The following is a 16,945-nucleotide window of genomic DNA, read 5'->3' on the forward strand; positions in this document are numbered from 1 at the left end:
TTTTATTTCTCGCTCTCACAGGGTCCACTGCAAGTGTTCCCACTTACTCAGTTCGGAGTCCAAATTCCTTCCTACATTGCAGGCTCTGCCCAGGATGGGCTCAAGGGCCTCCAAGCCCTCCCTAGACAATAAGTGTATGGGGAAAGGTAAGATGCTGACAGGAGGGAGGATTTTATTGGCCAGGCCAATCCTGAGTTCTAGTAGAACTCAGTCATATGACCGTGTCTGACTGGAAAGGAGGCTGGAAGTGTAACCTAGCTGTGTGGCCTGGAGGAAGGAAAGGCAGGTTTGGTGAGTGGCTGGTCAGTCTCTGTTGTAGTAAAACTATTTCACTTAAGGCATAAGGAAGCTGACACTCAAAGAGATTCAATACTTGCCCAAGCTCCTTTGTTAAGTGTCAGTCACAGTTCAGACCTGGGTGCAATTGGCCTCAGTATCTGTGGCTATTCCAGCACAGGCTCTCTCCCAGGGACAGTTAGCCTTTGGCTAGGGCAGCAGTTGGATGCAATGAGGTTACATGGTTGAGTTGTACATGAAGTTACAAAGCTACAAGCCCTGCCATCTCAGCCTTGACTTGTTAGGTAGCGATGACATACCCAGGGCAAAAATAGAGGGAAGCAATAGTTCACCACCACCAAGTAATGTAGGGCAGTGCCTGATTTGGAGCTGAGGAGACATCCAGATGCACTGGGGGAAGTTAAGCAGGGACGCTTTCCCACCTCTGCTCGGGGTTCCAGGTTCTTTTCCAGTTCAACATGTTTAGACACTCTGGTTTTCTTAGTCTTTCTGATGGTATTTATCTTGTGTATCTCAACACTTGAAAGAACAAATATGCCTGAACCAAACAAATCCCTTCAGAGAACTGGAAAAATTCCACTCTGGACAATTTTTTTTTTGGCTCAATTCTCTGATTTCCTTACTGTCTCCTGGTATTTCAGCTTAATATTAAATCATCAATTTGCCTCAAGAGATTGTCACAATCAATAGAAACTCTGAAGGAAAAGGCAGTATGACTTATTTTATTTACACACTCAGTCTTCCAGACATTGGTGAAATGGAGTGTAGGGAATTGCTGTAATAAAGCAGAGCCTGGGAGCAGGGGAATTCACTGCATGGCAGCTACAAGGATGCTGGTGCACTGCAAAGCGGGGCAGTAGACCATGTGGCTGCTGGCTGGGGAGAAGTGGTGGCCAAGGGAAGAGCCATCATTTATCACCATCCCTGGAGAAAACTCACCATGACCTCAAGCAGGTAGAGTAAGGAACATTTATGGGAAAGAAAGACACTGGAGAGGAATTTTATGCTTGAGTGGCACTTTAGCAATGGAGAGCATTGTAAAATTTATCTTTTTTATCAGGGGATAGCTTCCCAATCAGCTAGAAAACAGAGAGACATTTTGGTAATGGGACTTGTAGTACGTAGAGTCCCAATGTGTATGGCCCAGATCAGTAGAGCACCTCTATTCTCTGAGCCATTTAAGAGAGGACCCTGCAAATCATTGCCTCACTATACCCTGCCTCATCAAGGCTGGATTGCCACCAGTCTGTCCCCCAGCACAATGTTTTAAGTCCTGGACCTGGAAATGGCAAATATCCCTTCCCTCTCTTGGACAGAAAAGGACCACACCCAGGAGATGTAGTTCATACCTGGGTAGCCCTGTCCCACTATAGCCCTGCTGCCTTAGATTTAGAAGAAGAAAAGACTTCCCGGTGGGCAACCAGCTGACTAACACAGAACTCAACGTTGAGGAAGGGATAGGGATTCTTTCAGCAAAGTATTAACGTTGTGATATGCTAGCGAGTACAGGGTGTCAATAGTGCAAAAGCCGATGCCCTACCAGCAGGATCCAATAGGTCCTCTTTCCCACTTCATCTGAGCGGAATTTGGTGAACTTAATTGCTGTCTACTGAACCTGGAGGCCCAGGAGAATAGGTGGGATTCTGTGGGCCAAACCACCCCGAAGAGGAAAGGGAGAGGGCCTAAAGGGAAGGGGTTTGTGGCCCACTGACTGCAAAAAGGGTCAGATATGTGGAACTTTCCTGTGATGCTGAGTGAGGGCCACGTCTATTGAAGAGATATTGGTTGAGAGAAGCCAAGTCAAATGGTAGAGAGACTCTAGTCCTGAACATTCCTGTGAATGTTCTCTAAAAGGATGAGAAGGCATGACTGGAATCTGAAGTAAACGGCTTTGAAATTCTTCTGGATCTTGGGTGTGTGAGTGACTTGTTTAAGAATGGGCTGCCCCACCCTCTTCCGCTGTAGTGTGGGTGCGGAGAGCACCCTGTGGGCTACAATTCTTAAATCCAGCTGAGTGAGGGGATTCTCAGCAGGAACTCTGTTGACCCACACAAGGAAAATTTCCCTTGACATTCGACTCTAAAAACCTGTATTTTACCCTTGTACCACTTATTACTCTTATAATTTCTAATTTAACGTCTCTCTTCCAGATATTAAAACACCCTGAGGGTAGGAGGGCACAGATCCCATTGTCTAAGTCAATGCTATACATTCAGTTCTTAAAACATTCTCAACACATAGTAGGTACTCAATAAAAGAATGGCTTTTGATGATGCTAATGAAGGGACTGAAATCCAATGCAATTGGGATCCCTCCCTGAGCACCCAGAACATTCCAGAGGTTCAGGGCCACCTCTGTCTCGTCTCTGCTTGCATTAGCCTCAGGGCTTGACCTGGGCACCTGATTTACTCAGGCTTTGAGCACTCCACCCAGGCCACTCACTGCTACTAGCTGCTCAGACTGACAACCCAGCCCAGTGCCTCAGTCATTACGACTCCTCATAACAGTCCAAGCCACAGATATGCTCACTCTGCACATATAGTCACTACACGCGCTGACAGCTGATACCACCTCCTCTGAAGAAAAGACAAGCACATACCTCGTTGCAGGCCTTTCCTTCTAGATATTTTCCAGTTGCCTCCCTCTTCTCCAGCGCCACCTCTTCCTCTTCCTCTTAGTGGACCTTTGGGCCTAGATATAAAACCCCTTTTTATGAGCAATCTCTTCCCTAAATGCAGTACCTCCACTTCCTTTCTCTTTCCTGAGGACTCCCTGGGAAGGGGATGGGCTGGGAGAGGCTGCTCAGTGTTGAGCATACCCGGTATTCCAGGGCAACTTGAGGAGAGATTCCCCCACATTGCCTGAAGTATTCCAGGTCAACTGTCCTCCGTCCTCCCCTAAACCTCCACACTTCTTGGCAGCTCGTCTCTTCTGGCTGACCCATCCTACCCTTCCTCAGTGCTGTCAGCTGCAGACATCCTGGCTGTACCCCCCTTCCCTCAAGGGATCTGGTAATTTGTTCACGGTCTTCCTCTCCACCTCATGTCTTGTGGCATCAGGTTGGCAGCAAAGCTGCAGTGGACATCTGTCTGACACTCTGGGCTTGGAATTCTTGACCTTCTTATCAATAGAGCTTTTTACCTCTTCACTCTGGCTGCCCACTGATTCTCTCCCCAACCTCCCTGCAAGCTTTTTGCAGGGGCCATGTCTAAGTCATTTTAAGTTCTGAGACCCAGGACAGTGTTTGGCTTACAGTAAGGCTCTCCAAAAAGTGTTTGAGGGAATGGATAAGTAAAGGAACATATGAAAGTAAGTGCCTCATCCACATTCAAGGTACTGAAGTAATACACTAGCTTAATAATTCAGAGAGACTGCACTAATCAAGTTACAATGCTCTTATCTCTTATTTGCTTTAATTATTGGTGCAAGTACCTTAGGTAGAGGATGCTAGTATTATTAATAATTTTAAAGACTGTAATTCAATTCAATGAAAGGATGCCCCACTTGATTCATGACTGTTAATGTTAGATCTATGTGTGGGTCTTTTACAAGGAAATATCTAATGATTATGGAGAGTTAGAGATAGGGACTGATTTGAAATGTGATGAGAAGTAATCATGGACAGTTTCATGGTGGCCAGGCCTCTGGGTTCCTTTCCGTGATCTGGGATCTAAAATTGGTAATCAAGTAAAATATGAATAAACAAAAAAAAATACAGGACAAGGGACCATTTTATTTCTCTTAAAGCTTACTCAGGCAAAGACCACCAGGGACAAGCCTGTAGTCCAACAAAATCAGGTTTATCGACCTGATGCCATGAGCGGGGTGAAGTGCTTCTAATTAAGAGGGGGAGCTTTAGAAGGTCAAGTCCTCTGCTGAAGGATCTGAGGACGGTCCAAAGGAAGGGGATCAGTACTGTACTGGTTGCAGTTGCCGAGGCAGAATTATAAGAAGTGGGGACTAACCAGGGGTTGAGTACCATCATGAGCAAGGATGGCTCAGCATTTGGGAATCCCTTAAAAGATGGATGTAGTAAGGAAGGTTCAGCCTTACTACATCCATCTTTGATAAGAAAGTAGTGGTCATTCAAAGTGGGTATTGTCATGGCATTTTACAGCTGCAGCCAGACCTTGGGAAAAAGATTGTTCTCTGTGAACTGTGCATTTGCATTTGGCTTTATCTCAATCTGTCCTCTGAATCTGAGCCTGGTTAACAGCAGGGCTCATTTCGGCTCTTTCAGTCCCAGACAAGTTTTAGTTCTTTCATTTAACTGGATTTAGCCAAAGTTTAATTATTCCCTTTTAAATCACTCTAAAGCCAAATAAATGTCCACATCTCCTTCTACAGCTATGACTATCAACCACACACAGAAGCAAAATCCTGCAAAGCGTAAGGCAGCATGTTCAGGACAACTGTACGGTGGTTCACTAAAACAATTGGAGCTAAATAAATTTCAGACTAAAATCAGAGATGACTTATTCCTAGCAAAAGTAGAGCGAGCACCTACTTGCTGTGGCACGGCCACCTGCATGTGATTGCTACTGGGGAACTCTTTTCCCTATTAAGGCCCTAAAACATTCCCTGAGAGGAAGGACTTGTTAGCTTCTTTTCTCTCAGTTCTTACAAAAAAAAAAAAAAAAAAGGAAACCTATTAAGAGTCTGAACACATTAATACCCAGCTTTTATAGCTGATAAGAAACAACTCATATTCTAGTGGTTCTCAAACTCTAATATGCTTCAGAAACACTTGCAGGGCTTGCTGGAAACCAGGCTGCAGTACTCCAATCAAGAGATTCTGATTCAGTAGATCTGAAGTGGCACCCAAAATTCACATTGTTAGCAAGTTCCCAGGTGATACTGATGGTGCTGACGCAAGGACCACATTTTGGGAACCATTTCTCTAACTCAACTCTTCCTCAATGCCTCCACCTTCCATACTTTTGCACTTTCTGTTCCTCCTGCTTGAAAGGCCTTCCTGCTCTGCATGTAAATCGTTGCTTGTCTTAATTTAAGTCCTAGCCTCCTTGCTTGGCTATTGCATTAGTTAGTTATTGCCATGTAACAAATTATACCAAGAAGGACCTCAGAACGGTAGCATGAGGTGTTCAGGGAAACCATTACCCAAAAGAGACACCCATTAAGCTGGTGAAGATTAATGAAGACAACCATTCAAAATCTTCAGAGGTTGATCAAAGGGTTTAGAACAGGTTGAGAAACATCAATTTAACACAATCTGTGGAAACTTAGTTGGAACAGTGAAAATCCATGGTATTGAAGCTGGGGACTGCATCTATCTCCTCACCGCTCTGCCTTACTGAAGAGCTGTTCCAATGAGCTCAGCAATCAAGCAACAGTTCACAAAGTCAATAAAAAGTAAAACCTCCCTTTCCTCCATAGCTTGTGTCACCGTAGAGATGCTCTCACGGGCTCAACAGATGAATGACAGCTCCCATCTTGCCCAGCTTTCTAGGGCCAAAGATGAATAGGTTTGGCAACCAGTGAATTTCAGAGCTCATCCTCTTTGGATCTGTGCCACAGAAGATTCATAGTGGGGACACACTTGAGAGTGGCTGCAACCTGGTATAGGAACACTTTCCAGCACCACTTCTACTCCTACCTTGCCTCACCACTAACACACACACAGCTCCAGGTCTATAAGGAGGATCCAGGTGGAGTAGTCAGTCAAGACTGATTTCCCCACTCCAAGCCATGGAGGCTCCAGCTCCAGCATCAGAGCCTCCATGGCTTGGAGGCTCCGCCCAGGGGGAGGAAGGCAGAGAAAAGTCTCAAAGAAAGGCAACTGCCACCCTAGGTGTCCAGGGAGGGATACTGATTTAACTCAAATTCATAGGGCTGCATAGGCAGAAGCTGGGCACCTAGTAGCTGCATTTTACAATTCAGACTGTAGATTTTTATTCAGGGCCTCCTGTGTGCCCACACAGGGCTAAGGACTTTTGCATATATGGATCACCTGAGGCTCAACCAGGTGAAATGACTTTCACCTTTTTGGTTGTTTTGTCTGTTGTGATCACTGCTATATTTGCAGAGCCTAAAATAGTGCCTGATACAAAACAGACCTCAATAAATATGTCTTAATAAAGGAATTGCCTTATCCGACGCTGAAATGATAGTTTTAACTCCAGGTGACCCTGTAACTCTGTATCACTGAAATATTTCTATTTCTGACTTCTTGAGCCTCGACCTCTTTTGCACAATTAGGACAATTAGGTCTAGGGGTGGATAGATAACGTGCACTACCACTGATACCTCCTCCACTCAGCCCCCTGCTCCAAGGCCGAAGACCAACCCTAATAAGGCAGTGCCCAAGGTTGCCTCTGGATCACGTGACTCGAGACACTGCCAGACCATAAGTGTCTCCAAGTTTCGCCTGTGTTCGCAGCGGCGCTGGTTTCTTGAGAAGCGGGCGCAGACGCAGAGGCCTCGCTTGCTCCGTGTCTCCGCCCAACTCACTTCTGGCGGGCGGGGCGAAAGCCGGGCTGGGTGACGAGGCCGGACGGCAGCTGCGCGCATGCGCAGAAGAAAAGCGAGGGGCCCAAGCTCCGCGGCCGGCCTGGCTTGAGCAATTTTGACAAGATGCAAGTGAGTAAGCTGTAGGGGGACACACGGCTTGTAGGTTGCGGCCGGTCGTTTGCCCTGCCGGGTCCGTCCCGGCGGTGCTCTGTCCCGTCCGGCTCAGTGGGAAGCGCCAAGCGCCACAGGCACCCGGGAGAGCTCGCTAGCTGAGGCCCGGCGCAGTGCGGGAGGGCGGGTGTGGTCCCACCGGCTGGGCCTCTCCACCTCGGTATCTCCGTCCTTTGTGGCTGCATCTCGTTGAGATCTTACTCCGCCCGACAAGGTTACCTCTTACTTATTAACCCTCTTAGTGAACACCTGAGCAGGCGTGTTATAGACCCTTTGCGCGGATCGGGAAGCTGAGGTTTGGGAAAGTGGAGGGTCCCCCCTAGGGATCCCATAACATAAAGCAGTGGTGGAATCCCTGTTCCTGACTTTATTGAGATCTGGGGGAGGTGTTAATTACACTCTTACCCCTAATGTTGGTGCTCAGGTTTAGGCAGGTTCTCCTGGCTTCCAGAGCTCAGCCCTAGGGTCTCCTCTTTTCAGTTACTATCTGTCTTAAAACAAGATCCCCTAGCATTGTCCTTTTATTGTCTCTGGAATATGACTAAAATCCAAAGAAAATGAATGAAGACACAGTGGAAATGGATGCTTTTATGAACAAAAACACCTGACAACTAAGTTGTCAGGGGCCATCCTCCAAAGGTCATTCTGCTGCCTTCCAGAACTCGCTGTGGTCAGGAATTCTGATTTCTGGCTCAGTGGAAAATGGGAAATGGAGTTAGTGTGGGTTTGGTTGGGGCTGGAGAGGATGATCCTCTGCAAATACAGTGTGTCTGCCACAAACCAGACTCTTAAATGGTTATGAGGAAGCCCCAGGGCTGCTTTCCTTGGCACTCCTTGATTACAAATGTCAGACCAGGTCCATTAACGATGTTCCTGCCAAGCTATGCAAAACTGGTGTTTGAGCAGTGGGGTTCTGGAGCTAAGAGACCACTGTGGCATTTATCCTTCTTACATTTGATCCTGGTAAATTTGACTTGTTCCAGCATGGCAAAGGCTTCCTAAATGTCGTGTCCCTCCTAGGGTTCTTAGGTTTAACCAAGTAGATACAGGTAAAGGGCTTAGAAAAGTATCCTGCACCTGGAATTCATTATCTGTTAGCCATTGTGAGCTATTCCATGGGGCCTCAGCTCTGTTTCTCAGGCTAGGCCATTAGAGGATTTGTCAGCCTAGCATCAGGCTCTCCTCCTTCTGATGCTTCTGATCCCACTGCACCCCAAGTGCCCAAGGTTGGCTCTGGATCACGTGATACTTTGAGGTACTCAGTATTGCTGCTCTTGGGCCCTCTGAACATTCTTGTGTCTCTGCCTAAAAAGTAATTTCCTAAGTTCCCACTCATCTGTCTGATTTCTTCTCACTCTCCAGAGGTGGTTAAATGTCACCTCTTCTGGGGGAACATGCCTACCCATTCTATGGAATTCAGCCCCCCTGTGACTGTATAGGTCAGCAGCCTGTCAGTCATAGCATTTGCCACAGTCTGTAATATGTATCTGATTGTTTAATGCCTGACACTTCTTCTTGACTGTAAAATAGATGGCTCTAGCATCCACCACTCTTCCCTACTGTTGCAACAATTTACATATAGTACATAGTTAATAAATATCTGTTGAGTATTGAACAAATTCTAAGTCAGAACCTTGGTTCCAGTATTGAAGCCAATCTGCACATCATGTCTTGATTTTTACCCCAAGATTGACTACTCAGTGGTGGGGGTTGGGGGAGCAGAAGGGAATACAGGAAGAATGGAACAGGGGCTATAGGTCTTTTGACACTTTCTCACAAACAGAGCACAGAATAATTTGAATTTTTCTTCCCACCACCTTTCCTATTTGACCCCTTGCCCAGCATAGCAATCTCCATAGTGGACTTTGCACTCATGGTCTATACCCTTGGTCCCTCTGCTTTAGGACCCCAACGCAGACACTGAATGGAATGACATCTTACGCAAAAAGGGCATCTTGCCCTCAAAGAAAAGTTTGAATGAACTGGAAAAGGAGGCGGAAGAGGAAGAAGAGCGAGTCCTCCAGCAGTCAGTTGGTTAGCTTGCTTTTACTCTTTTCTGTTCTGTATCTTTCTGGGTAGGAAACAACTTTCTAAGCCTCTAAACTGCTTTGGTCAAAGGATCCTCTGAGCAAGAGTCAGGGAGCCTGGGATTGAAGCACTGTAATGAACATTGGGACCAACACAAGCCACAGAATGTCTCTGCCTTCAACTTCCTGGGCTGTAGAATTAGGGGACTTCAGAGGCCCCCTTCATTTCCACAGTTCCTTGTCTGTGTCAGATAAGCACATGATAATCCTGAAGGGTTGACTTTCTGGTCTGCTATTCACTTTGGATAATGTTATGGAAATTTGCTCAAAGTTTATAGTGTTTGTATTCTCTCCTTTTTTTTTTTTTTTTTTTTTCTTGAAAATTTCTACCGATCGCATTTAGAGAAAGCAAGGAAGGAGAAGAGAGGGAGATGAGTGATACAGAGAGAAACATTGATTTGTTATTCCAGTCATTTGCATTCCCTGGTTGATTCCCATGTGTACGCTGACTCGGGACGATGCTCTAAATCAACTGAGCTTTCTCCTGAGCTTATGCTGTATTGTCTTTGTGCCTTACTGAAAATATTTAAATACCTTAATTTGGGGAAGTTTAGTGTGGGGTCTGAGAAAAGCGTTTTCTCAAAGATAGTTATACCACCTGAATTGGAATTCTTAGTGTATTTGTAAAAACCCAGTTCCTACTGAAACAGAACCTCCGGGGGTGAGGCCCAAGAATCTGCATTTTAAACAAGTGCCTCCAAGGATTTCTGGCGCACACCAGAGTTTGAGAACTACTGATCAGAGAGCCAGTATTTCTGTTCCCTTTTTACATGTTAAAACTAATTTAAAGAAGAATTTGTTACAAAGCATTTATCTAGTGAGTGTTTATTGAATGATTACTGGGTGCCAGGTGGTGTTGTAGGCAGTGGGGCTTTAGCCACCCACAGGCCAGACAACAAATCCCTGTCCCGGTGGAACTTAAATTGCAATGAGAGACAGACAGTAAATGATACAGAAGTGAAATATAGGAAAATAAGGCAGGGAAAGGGCCTTGGAAGGGTTGGAGGAGAGGGTTGGAAGAGTACAATTGCAGACAGGGTCGGAGAGGATCTCACTAGCAATGACATGGGGGTAGGCCCAAGGGGAGGGAACTGAGCTACTTCAGCAAGTGAAAAGCATGTTGGAAAATCTGCAAGGAGGTCAGTATGGTTGGGAGAGTGGAGTGGTAAGTTCAGAGAGGTAACCAGGGGTCAGGGCATTTATAACCTTGTAGCTTCTAATAAGGACCTTGGTTTTATGTAATGAGTTGAAGTCATTGGGAGTTGGAACAGAGTAGTGACACATGTGCTCCATGTCGACAGTGCCATCCTGTCGCTGCCTTCCTGAGCATGGACAGTGGGGGGCAAGGCAGGAAATCGGGAGACTAGTCTGGAAACTACTGCAGTAATTTAGGCAAGAGGTCCCATTGGCTTGGACCAGAGTGGCCGTGGTGGTGGAAGCGGTGAGAAGTGATCAGATCTGGACAAATTTTGAAGGTGAGGCCAACAGGATTTGCTGATGAATCGGTCCTTTGAGGGGTGTGAGAGAAATAAGTCTAGGATGACTGCAAGGATGAGCCACTGGAAGGATGGAGTTACCTCAACCAGGATGAGGAAGGCTAAGAGAGAGTAAGTAGGTGTGGAGGTGAGGTCAGGAAGTCTGTGTGGGACATAGTAACTCTGAGTTTTTATTCGACAAATAGAGGTGGTAAGTGAGCCATTGGGTATGTTTTTCTTCAAATCAGAAAATATGGGCTGGAGTCAGACATTTAGGAATTGTCAGCATATTGGCAGTATTTAAAGCCATGAGATGCAGTCACCAAGGGAGTGGGTATAGATAAAGAAGGAAAGGAGCCAAACCAGCACAGGGTCCCAAGGAGGGCAGTCTCAGAGGTGGGAGGAGGAGAGGGCAGCCTTTCACTGAGGAGGCAGTGTTGGGTTGGACCTCATGCTCACCAGTCAAGAAATGAAGGTCATTGTGGTGGTGGTTAAGAGCAGTTCTTTGTAGTGATGGTGTGGATGTCAGGGACAAAAGCCTGATTTGATGGCAAGAAGCAAGAGTGTTGATGGCAATAAAAACAAAATACAGATGTTATAGCAGGTCCTTGGGCTTTCTGTGATGGACACCCACTGGTCTCCTCTCACCTCTTGGGTGGTAAGAGAACTGTGAAACACCTGTCCAGTAGTGTATGTGCTTGATGATCAGACCAGGTGAGTTCAGGCAAATGCAGTGTCTGTTTTCTAAACTTGGGAAATTTCTCATTCATATCCTTACTGTGATGTATAAGTAAGAGAGCCAAGCCTGCAGATATCAACATACTAGTTCTATCTTTTAATACCCTCAACTTCTTTTTACTAATATAATACCTTAAATACTTTGTATTCTGGTTTTGGTGGTCTGGGAGTCTTTGGTATTGCATGCGCATCTTTATGAGAAAAATGAAGGAAAAAAACAATGCATGTTTGTTCATCCTTTACATTTTTTGATTTTTGCTAACTTAACTACATTCAGTGAAAACTTATGAAGATATGACTTTGGAAGAATTGGAGGATAATGAAGACGAATTTAATGAGGAAGATGAACGAGCTATTGAAATGTACAGGTTAGTGCCACCCAGAGGGACTGTTTGGTTTTTTGTGTGGCACTAAAATGTGTGTCCTTCGAAAATTGTACGTTTTGACTGAGATAGCATTTGGAAAGGACCATAATTAAATAATAATATTTCAGATTCCAGATCTTAGACTTTTGTCATGCAGCAAATAAATAAAACTGGACCTTTATGAAAGTTGCTGTCTGAATTATGTGTGTGTGTGTATGTGTGTGTGTGTGTGTGTGTGTGTGTATGTATGTATTTGAGAGAGAGAGAGAGAGGTGACTCGCTCCTCCTGTTGTTCAGGCAGCAGAGACTGGCTGAGTGGAAAGCAACTCAACTGAAGAGTAAATTTGGAGACGTTTTGGAGATCTCAGGAAAGGATTATGTTCAGGAAGTTACCAAAGCTGGAGAGGGCTTGTGGGTGATCTTGCACCTTTACAAACAAGGGTGAGTGATCTTACACTTTGTCTTTAAATGCTCATTTGAATATATATCTTGAACATCCCGGGTTTAATTCACATCGGAAGGTGTTTTTTGTGTTTTTGTTGCTGATTTGCTCAAATTAATGCCTAATTTTTGTCTTAAGACTTTCAAAATAATATTTGTGACTAACACAAATGCCTTTCTTTTGGTGTAGCAATGAAGATTTGGCTTTTATTGATAATAAATTCCTAAGTTATTATCCCTCTAGAGAAACTCAGGCTTTTTAAAATTCCATGTAACGAATCACACTCGTATGTGGCGAAGGTGGCCTGTGTGTACTAACTCTCTGTGGCACGGGTACAGCTGTCCTCCAGCGTTTCTCACTCCAGCCTTGTCCCCGGCTGCAGAGTTTACAGCTCATGCAGAGGTTCTTTAGAGCAGGAAGTGCTTTCTGACCTGTTTTGCAAGTTCTAAATGTTGACTGTGCTGTCATGTATAAGGGCATAGTAATGATCTTTTACCTTAAACTGTTTTTCTGACTTATTGTTGGGTCAAATTAAATTGAATTTTGGATTTTGAGTTCTTCACTTTCCCTAAACATATCAGAGGGTTTTTTTTAAATGTGAGTTCTTTTTGGCTGGAGTAACAGAAACACTTGTGAGACTTTCCTTAGGGTAGAAAGCTGAGCTTTGTTTTGTATAAATGGAGAATCACAATTGCTTCTATTTCTGCTTTATAGGATTTTCCTGATCACCATTGTTTTCTGTTTCTATTTTATAGAATTCCCCTCTGTGCCCTGATAAATCAACACTTGAGTGGACTTGCCAGGAAGTTTCCTGACGTCAAGTTTATCAAAGCCATTTCAACAACCTGCATACCCAACTATCCTGATAGGAATCTGCCCACAATATTTGTTTACCTTGAAGGTGATATCAAGGCTCAATTTATTGGACCTCTCGTGTTTGGTGGCATGAACCTGACAAGAGATGGTAAGGGCCTCTTTGAGATGGTCCAGGGAACATGAGACGTGGCCAGTTCATGGCAGAGATGGGAAGATGCACAGTTAATCTCGCATCTTAGACTAGTCAAAGGGGACAGATACAACAGGCTCCTAGTAATTCTCAGTGAAAAGAGGCCACAATGAACTTTAAAATATATATATTTAATATTAATGTCTAATATGTTTCTTTGTCCCTGTATTTGAATGTTTTAGGTTGTAGCTCAAGATCTCATCATTTTCATTTGATTTACATGAACATACTAGGACAGGTGCATGTATATGTGTGTGCGTGTTTGTGTGTGTGTGTATATGTAAATCATCTCTATAGTAATGTTTTCTCAGTTGAATGTCTTATTAGCTTTTAAATTAAATTAAAATGTTATTTAACTCTGCCTCTTAACTCCTGATGGATGTCTTTTTATTCCTTTTTACCTGTTACACATAGAGGTGTCAAAAATGTATATACACACATAACATGAGAAAGAGACTGAGGTCTGAGGGCTTCCTGTTAAGGCAAATTCTTTATCTCTTTGTTGAAATAATGTCTAACCATGCTTTAGTATTTTTAAAAGCATGTTAAAATATGATAATATACTACTTGATGTAAATCTGTATAAGATATTCAACTGGGAAAAGTATCAACATATACACACATATATGTTACATCAGTTATTCATTATTCCAGTGTTCAAAGGCATATAGCATTTTACACTAAATATATGTTTACATCATGTTTTGGTCTCTTGACTGTACCACGAGAGAAGAAATACAGATGAACAATAGTAGTTACAGTCTTTTTTTCCAGAACAAGTCTTATTTGAGTATTAATGAACTTACTAAAACAATGATTACTGCATGAGTCAACAAGAACATTAGATACATACACTTATATGTTTGAATGTATATGTAGATTTAAATGTATTCTTGAGTCAAGGCTCAAATCTTAAGTTTGTTTTTTTCCTTAAGGAATTGGTTGAATTTTTGTAACATTTAACTGAGGTACCTAGGGCTGAAAATATTGGTGTTCTCCATCTCCATGAGCACTTTAAATTACTCTAACTTCAGTAAATTTGGTTGTCAGATTGTATTGGAAATACCTAATTAACAGAGCACCGCTTTAAATGAGGCTATTTGTTGCAGAATCTTTCATTCAGTTCCTTAATTCTGCATCAGCCCTCTCTGCAGTGGAAAAGTACATCACTTGATTTTGCATCACAAGGTCTCACACCCATCTGGAGTTTCATTGATTATAACAAGAGTTATAATCAAGAGTGAAATGCAGGAATTGAGACTTTAGTCACTGATTCTTCATTTTCTGGTACTTTAAAAAAAGAATTATTAGTTGGAACAAATGTATCTGCTCAAGGATGTCATTATACATTTATCCTTTGACCCTAATAGATTGAGATATTGAAACTGAGGTTTAAGAATTTCCTTTTGTTAACTAAAATTAGATTTAATGATTAGATAGTCAGTAGCACTGTGAAAAGTATTTCCTTTAAATGTTTCATGCTGATTTCTTTCCTGGGAAATTGTGCAGTCTGAGAAACAGAAGGAATTAGAAGTCGGGTTTAGTCTCTTTTAATTACCATATAGGTCCCAATGTATGTAAATATCTCATTTGATCTCATCTTATGGGCATGTTTCAAAGTATTTTTGTTTTCCTTCTTCAAGGTCTGGGGGTTTTTTTTCCTTCCTTCCGGATACCTTATAATTATGGTACTAAAATTAAGTTTTCATCAAATGTTGATGATTGTAGTTTCCACAAGGCAGAAAACCAACTTGATAGACTCGGGCCCGGTGCGGACTGCCTTAGGTAATTTGGTTTTACTTTATTGCTCAGAGTTGGAGTGGAAATTGTCTGAGTCTGGAGCGGTCAAGACAGACCTGGAGGAAAACCCTAAGAAACCCATTGAAGACGCCTTGCTGTCCTCGGTGCGGTGCGCCGTCCCCAGAAGAGGGGGCAGCGACTCTGAGGACGACTGAGGCTGGGCTGGGGTGGTGCGCTGAGTTTTCCCGACGTCACAAACTGTCTGGATCCTTTTAAAAAGGAAAAAGTAGGAACGAATCCTTTGGTTTTTAGCCTTTTATAATTATGTTTCAAATTTCATAGATCTCAGAAATATCATTGCTGGGAACCCTACTGAATTTCTTAGAACTCTTTTTACATTAATATTTTCTTAAAATAAAAACCAACTATGGGTATGGCAGATGTCTCTGTTTTCCTCACTTACATAACCATTCATTATTTATTTACATATAGCTACATAAAAAGGAATATGGAGTTTTTTTAAATAATGTAATTTCTACAGTGGAAAAATTGCAAACTTTGCAGTTACATTATTTATTCTTTTATAATGGTAGCAACAGGATTAATAACTCAAATGATTTATAGGAAAAAAGTCTTAGTATTTATCCTATTTAGAAGAAATAGGTGATAATTTTTATAAAAACAAAGACTGCCTTCTTAAAGCAATAACTGAAAGATCTCAATTTACTGCCATTTGTGTTGCATATTTTTTCTAGTTAAAATAATTTTTTTCTCAAACTGTTGAGATGTCAGCCAATCTCAATTCTGAAAAAAGCTAACTTAGTTTGTTTTAGATATAAACATATAAGCATGCATAGAGATAAACAGAATCTGAGTCAATTAATAAAAAACATATCAAGATATTTCTGGTCTAGAATGTTCTTAGCATTTGTCACTTCTTATCAAATCAACATTAACAAAATAATTAGAGCAAATATTATTCCGTAATATTTGTGTTGATTTATGTAGTATTTAATGCTGGATGGAATCTTAAAAATATGAATCAGAGGAGGCACAGACTTCCTTCATATTAAATTGTAAAATTTATTTTTGCTGTAATTCAAAGAATGACAAGCAGCTGTCAGGAGTGTCTGTGAATATTCGTTTTTCTACACACACACATAAAAGCCAGCACTGCTGATTTAAAAAAAAAAAAAAAGACTACTCTATATAAGTTTGTCTTCAGGATTTTTTGTGAAATCTTAATTGCCGGGTTGATACAAGCTTGGTCAGTTCTATCACTTGAACGCTGGCTCCATGGGTTTTTGTAGAAGAGCTGCTTTCATAGGTGTTCTGTTGTTAGCGGACATTGGATTGAGGTGCTGTGGGGGGCGCAGAGGAGAAAAGCTGGGGCACTGGCTGCACCCGCCCAAGAGCTGCAGTTCGCACAGCCCCCAGGAAGACAGCACAGTGCTTGGACGTTGCGGGCAGGGTGAGCAGTGTCCACGGTGATGGAGCCCATACCAGATGTAGTTCTCAGTATTTGCTGTGCCACTTGGAGCTATGTAACTGTAAATTGCCTCATGATCTTGCCTCCAGGCCAGACTAAGACACTTAGTTTGAGCTCCGTGAAAACTCAGGTGCCCATGGACTTCTCTCATGAGTCCTGTCTGGACACACGGGACCCAGGCCCCCGGCTGCTATATAGTCATGCTGACTGAACTTGGTTTAAGAGAGAGAGAGAGAGAGACTGTCTTCAGCCATATCACCCTGAATGTGCCCGATCTCATGTAAAACGAGAGAAGTATCTCTATCCTAAAATTAGTATTGTGATTTAGAACCTGACCTGCAGATTTCTGTAGGTTAATAGTTCTGAGATACTTTCCTGTAATATTCACAGATAACTCTTTTCTATTTCATATGGAACATTTGTTATGTGACGGAGGTGATACAATTTGGTGCTTAAGCATAAAGTTCATCTAATTCCACACCCAAAATACACAGTGACCAGAGAAAACAGGCAAGAATGATACCTAGTGCCTCTTCTGGGTGGAGAAATGCGCTAAGACTATAGTCACATACAACAGATTCTTCTTAATTTTCCTTGTTTGTAGAGGAGAAGAGGGATGTTGATAGATTGAGTACACTGACTTCATTGCAAACCATTGCGACTT

General features: G+C 42.9%; 1 protein-coding gene across 1 annotated transcript; it reads left to right on the plus strand.

Annotated features, from left to right (window-relative positions):
• Positions 1–6,785: 6,785 nt before the first annotated feature.
• Positions 6,786–15,225, plus strand: PDCL3 (phosducin like 3). Its single transcript, XM_054586479.1, has 6 exons — positions 6,786–6,897; positions 8,844–8,973; positions 11,517–11,607; positions 11,902–12,045; positions 12,802–13,010; positions 14,865–15,225. Exons 1-6 carry the CDS (start codon positions 6,892–6,894, stop codon positions 15,005–15,007), a joined length of 723 nt encoding a protein of 240 aa, XP_054442454.1. The 5' UTR covers positions 6,786–6,891; the 3' UTR covers positions 15,008–15,225.
• The last annotated feature ends 1,720 nt before the right edge of the window (positions 15,226–16,945 follow it).

This window comes from Pteronotus mesoamericanus, unplaced genomic scaffold (genome assembly GCF_021234165.1).
Source record: "Pteronotus mesoamericanus isolate MK-2021 breed Mesoamerican mustached bat unplaced genomic scaffold, CSHL_Meso_final contig_121, whole genome shotgun sequence".
Classification (NCBI taxonomy): domain Eukaryota; kingdom Metazoa; phylum Chordata; class Mammalia; order Chiroptera; family Mormoopidae; genus Pteronotus; species Pteronotus mesoamericanus.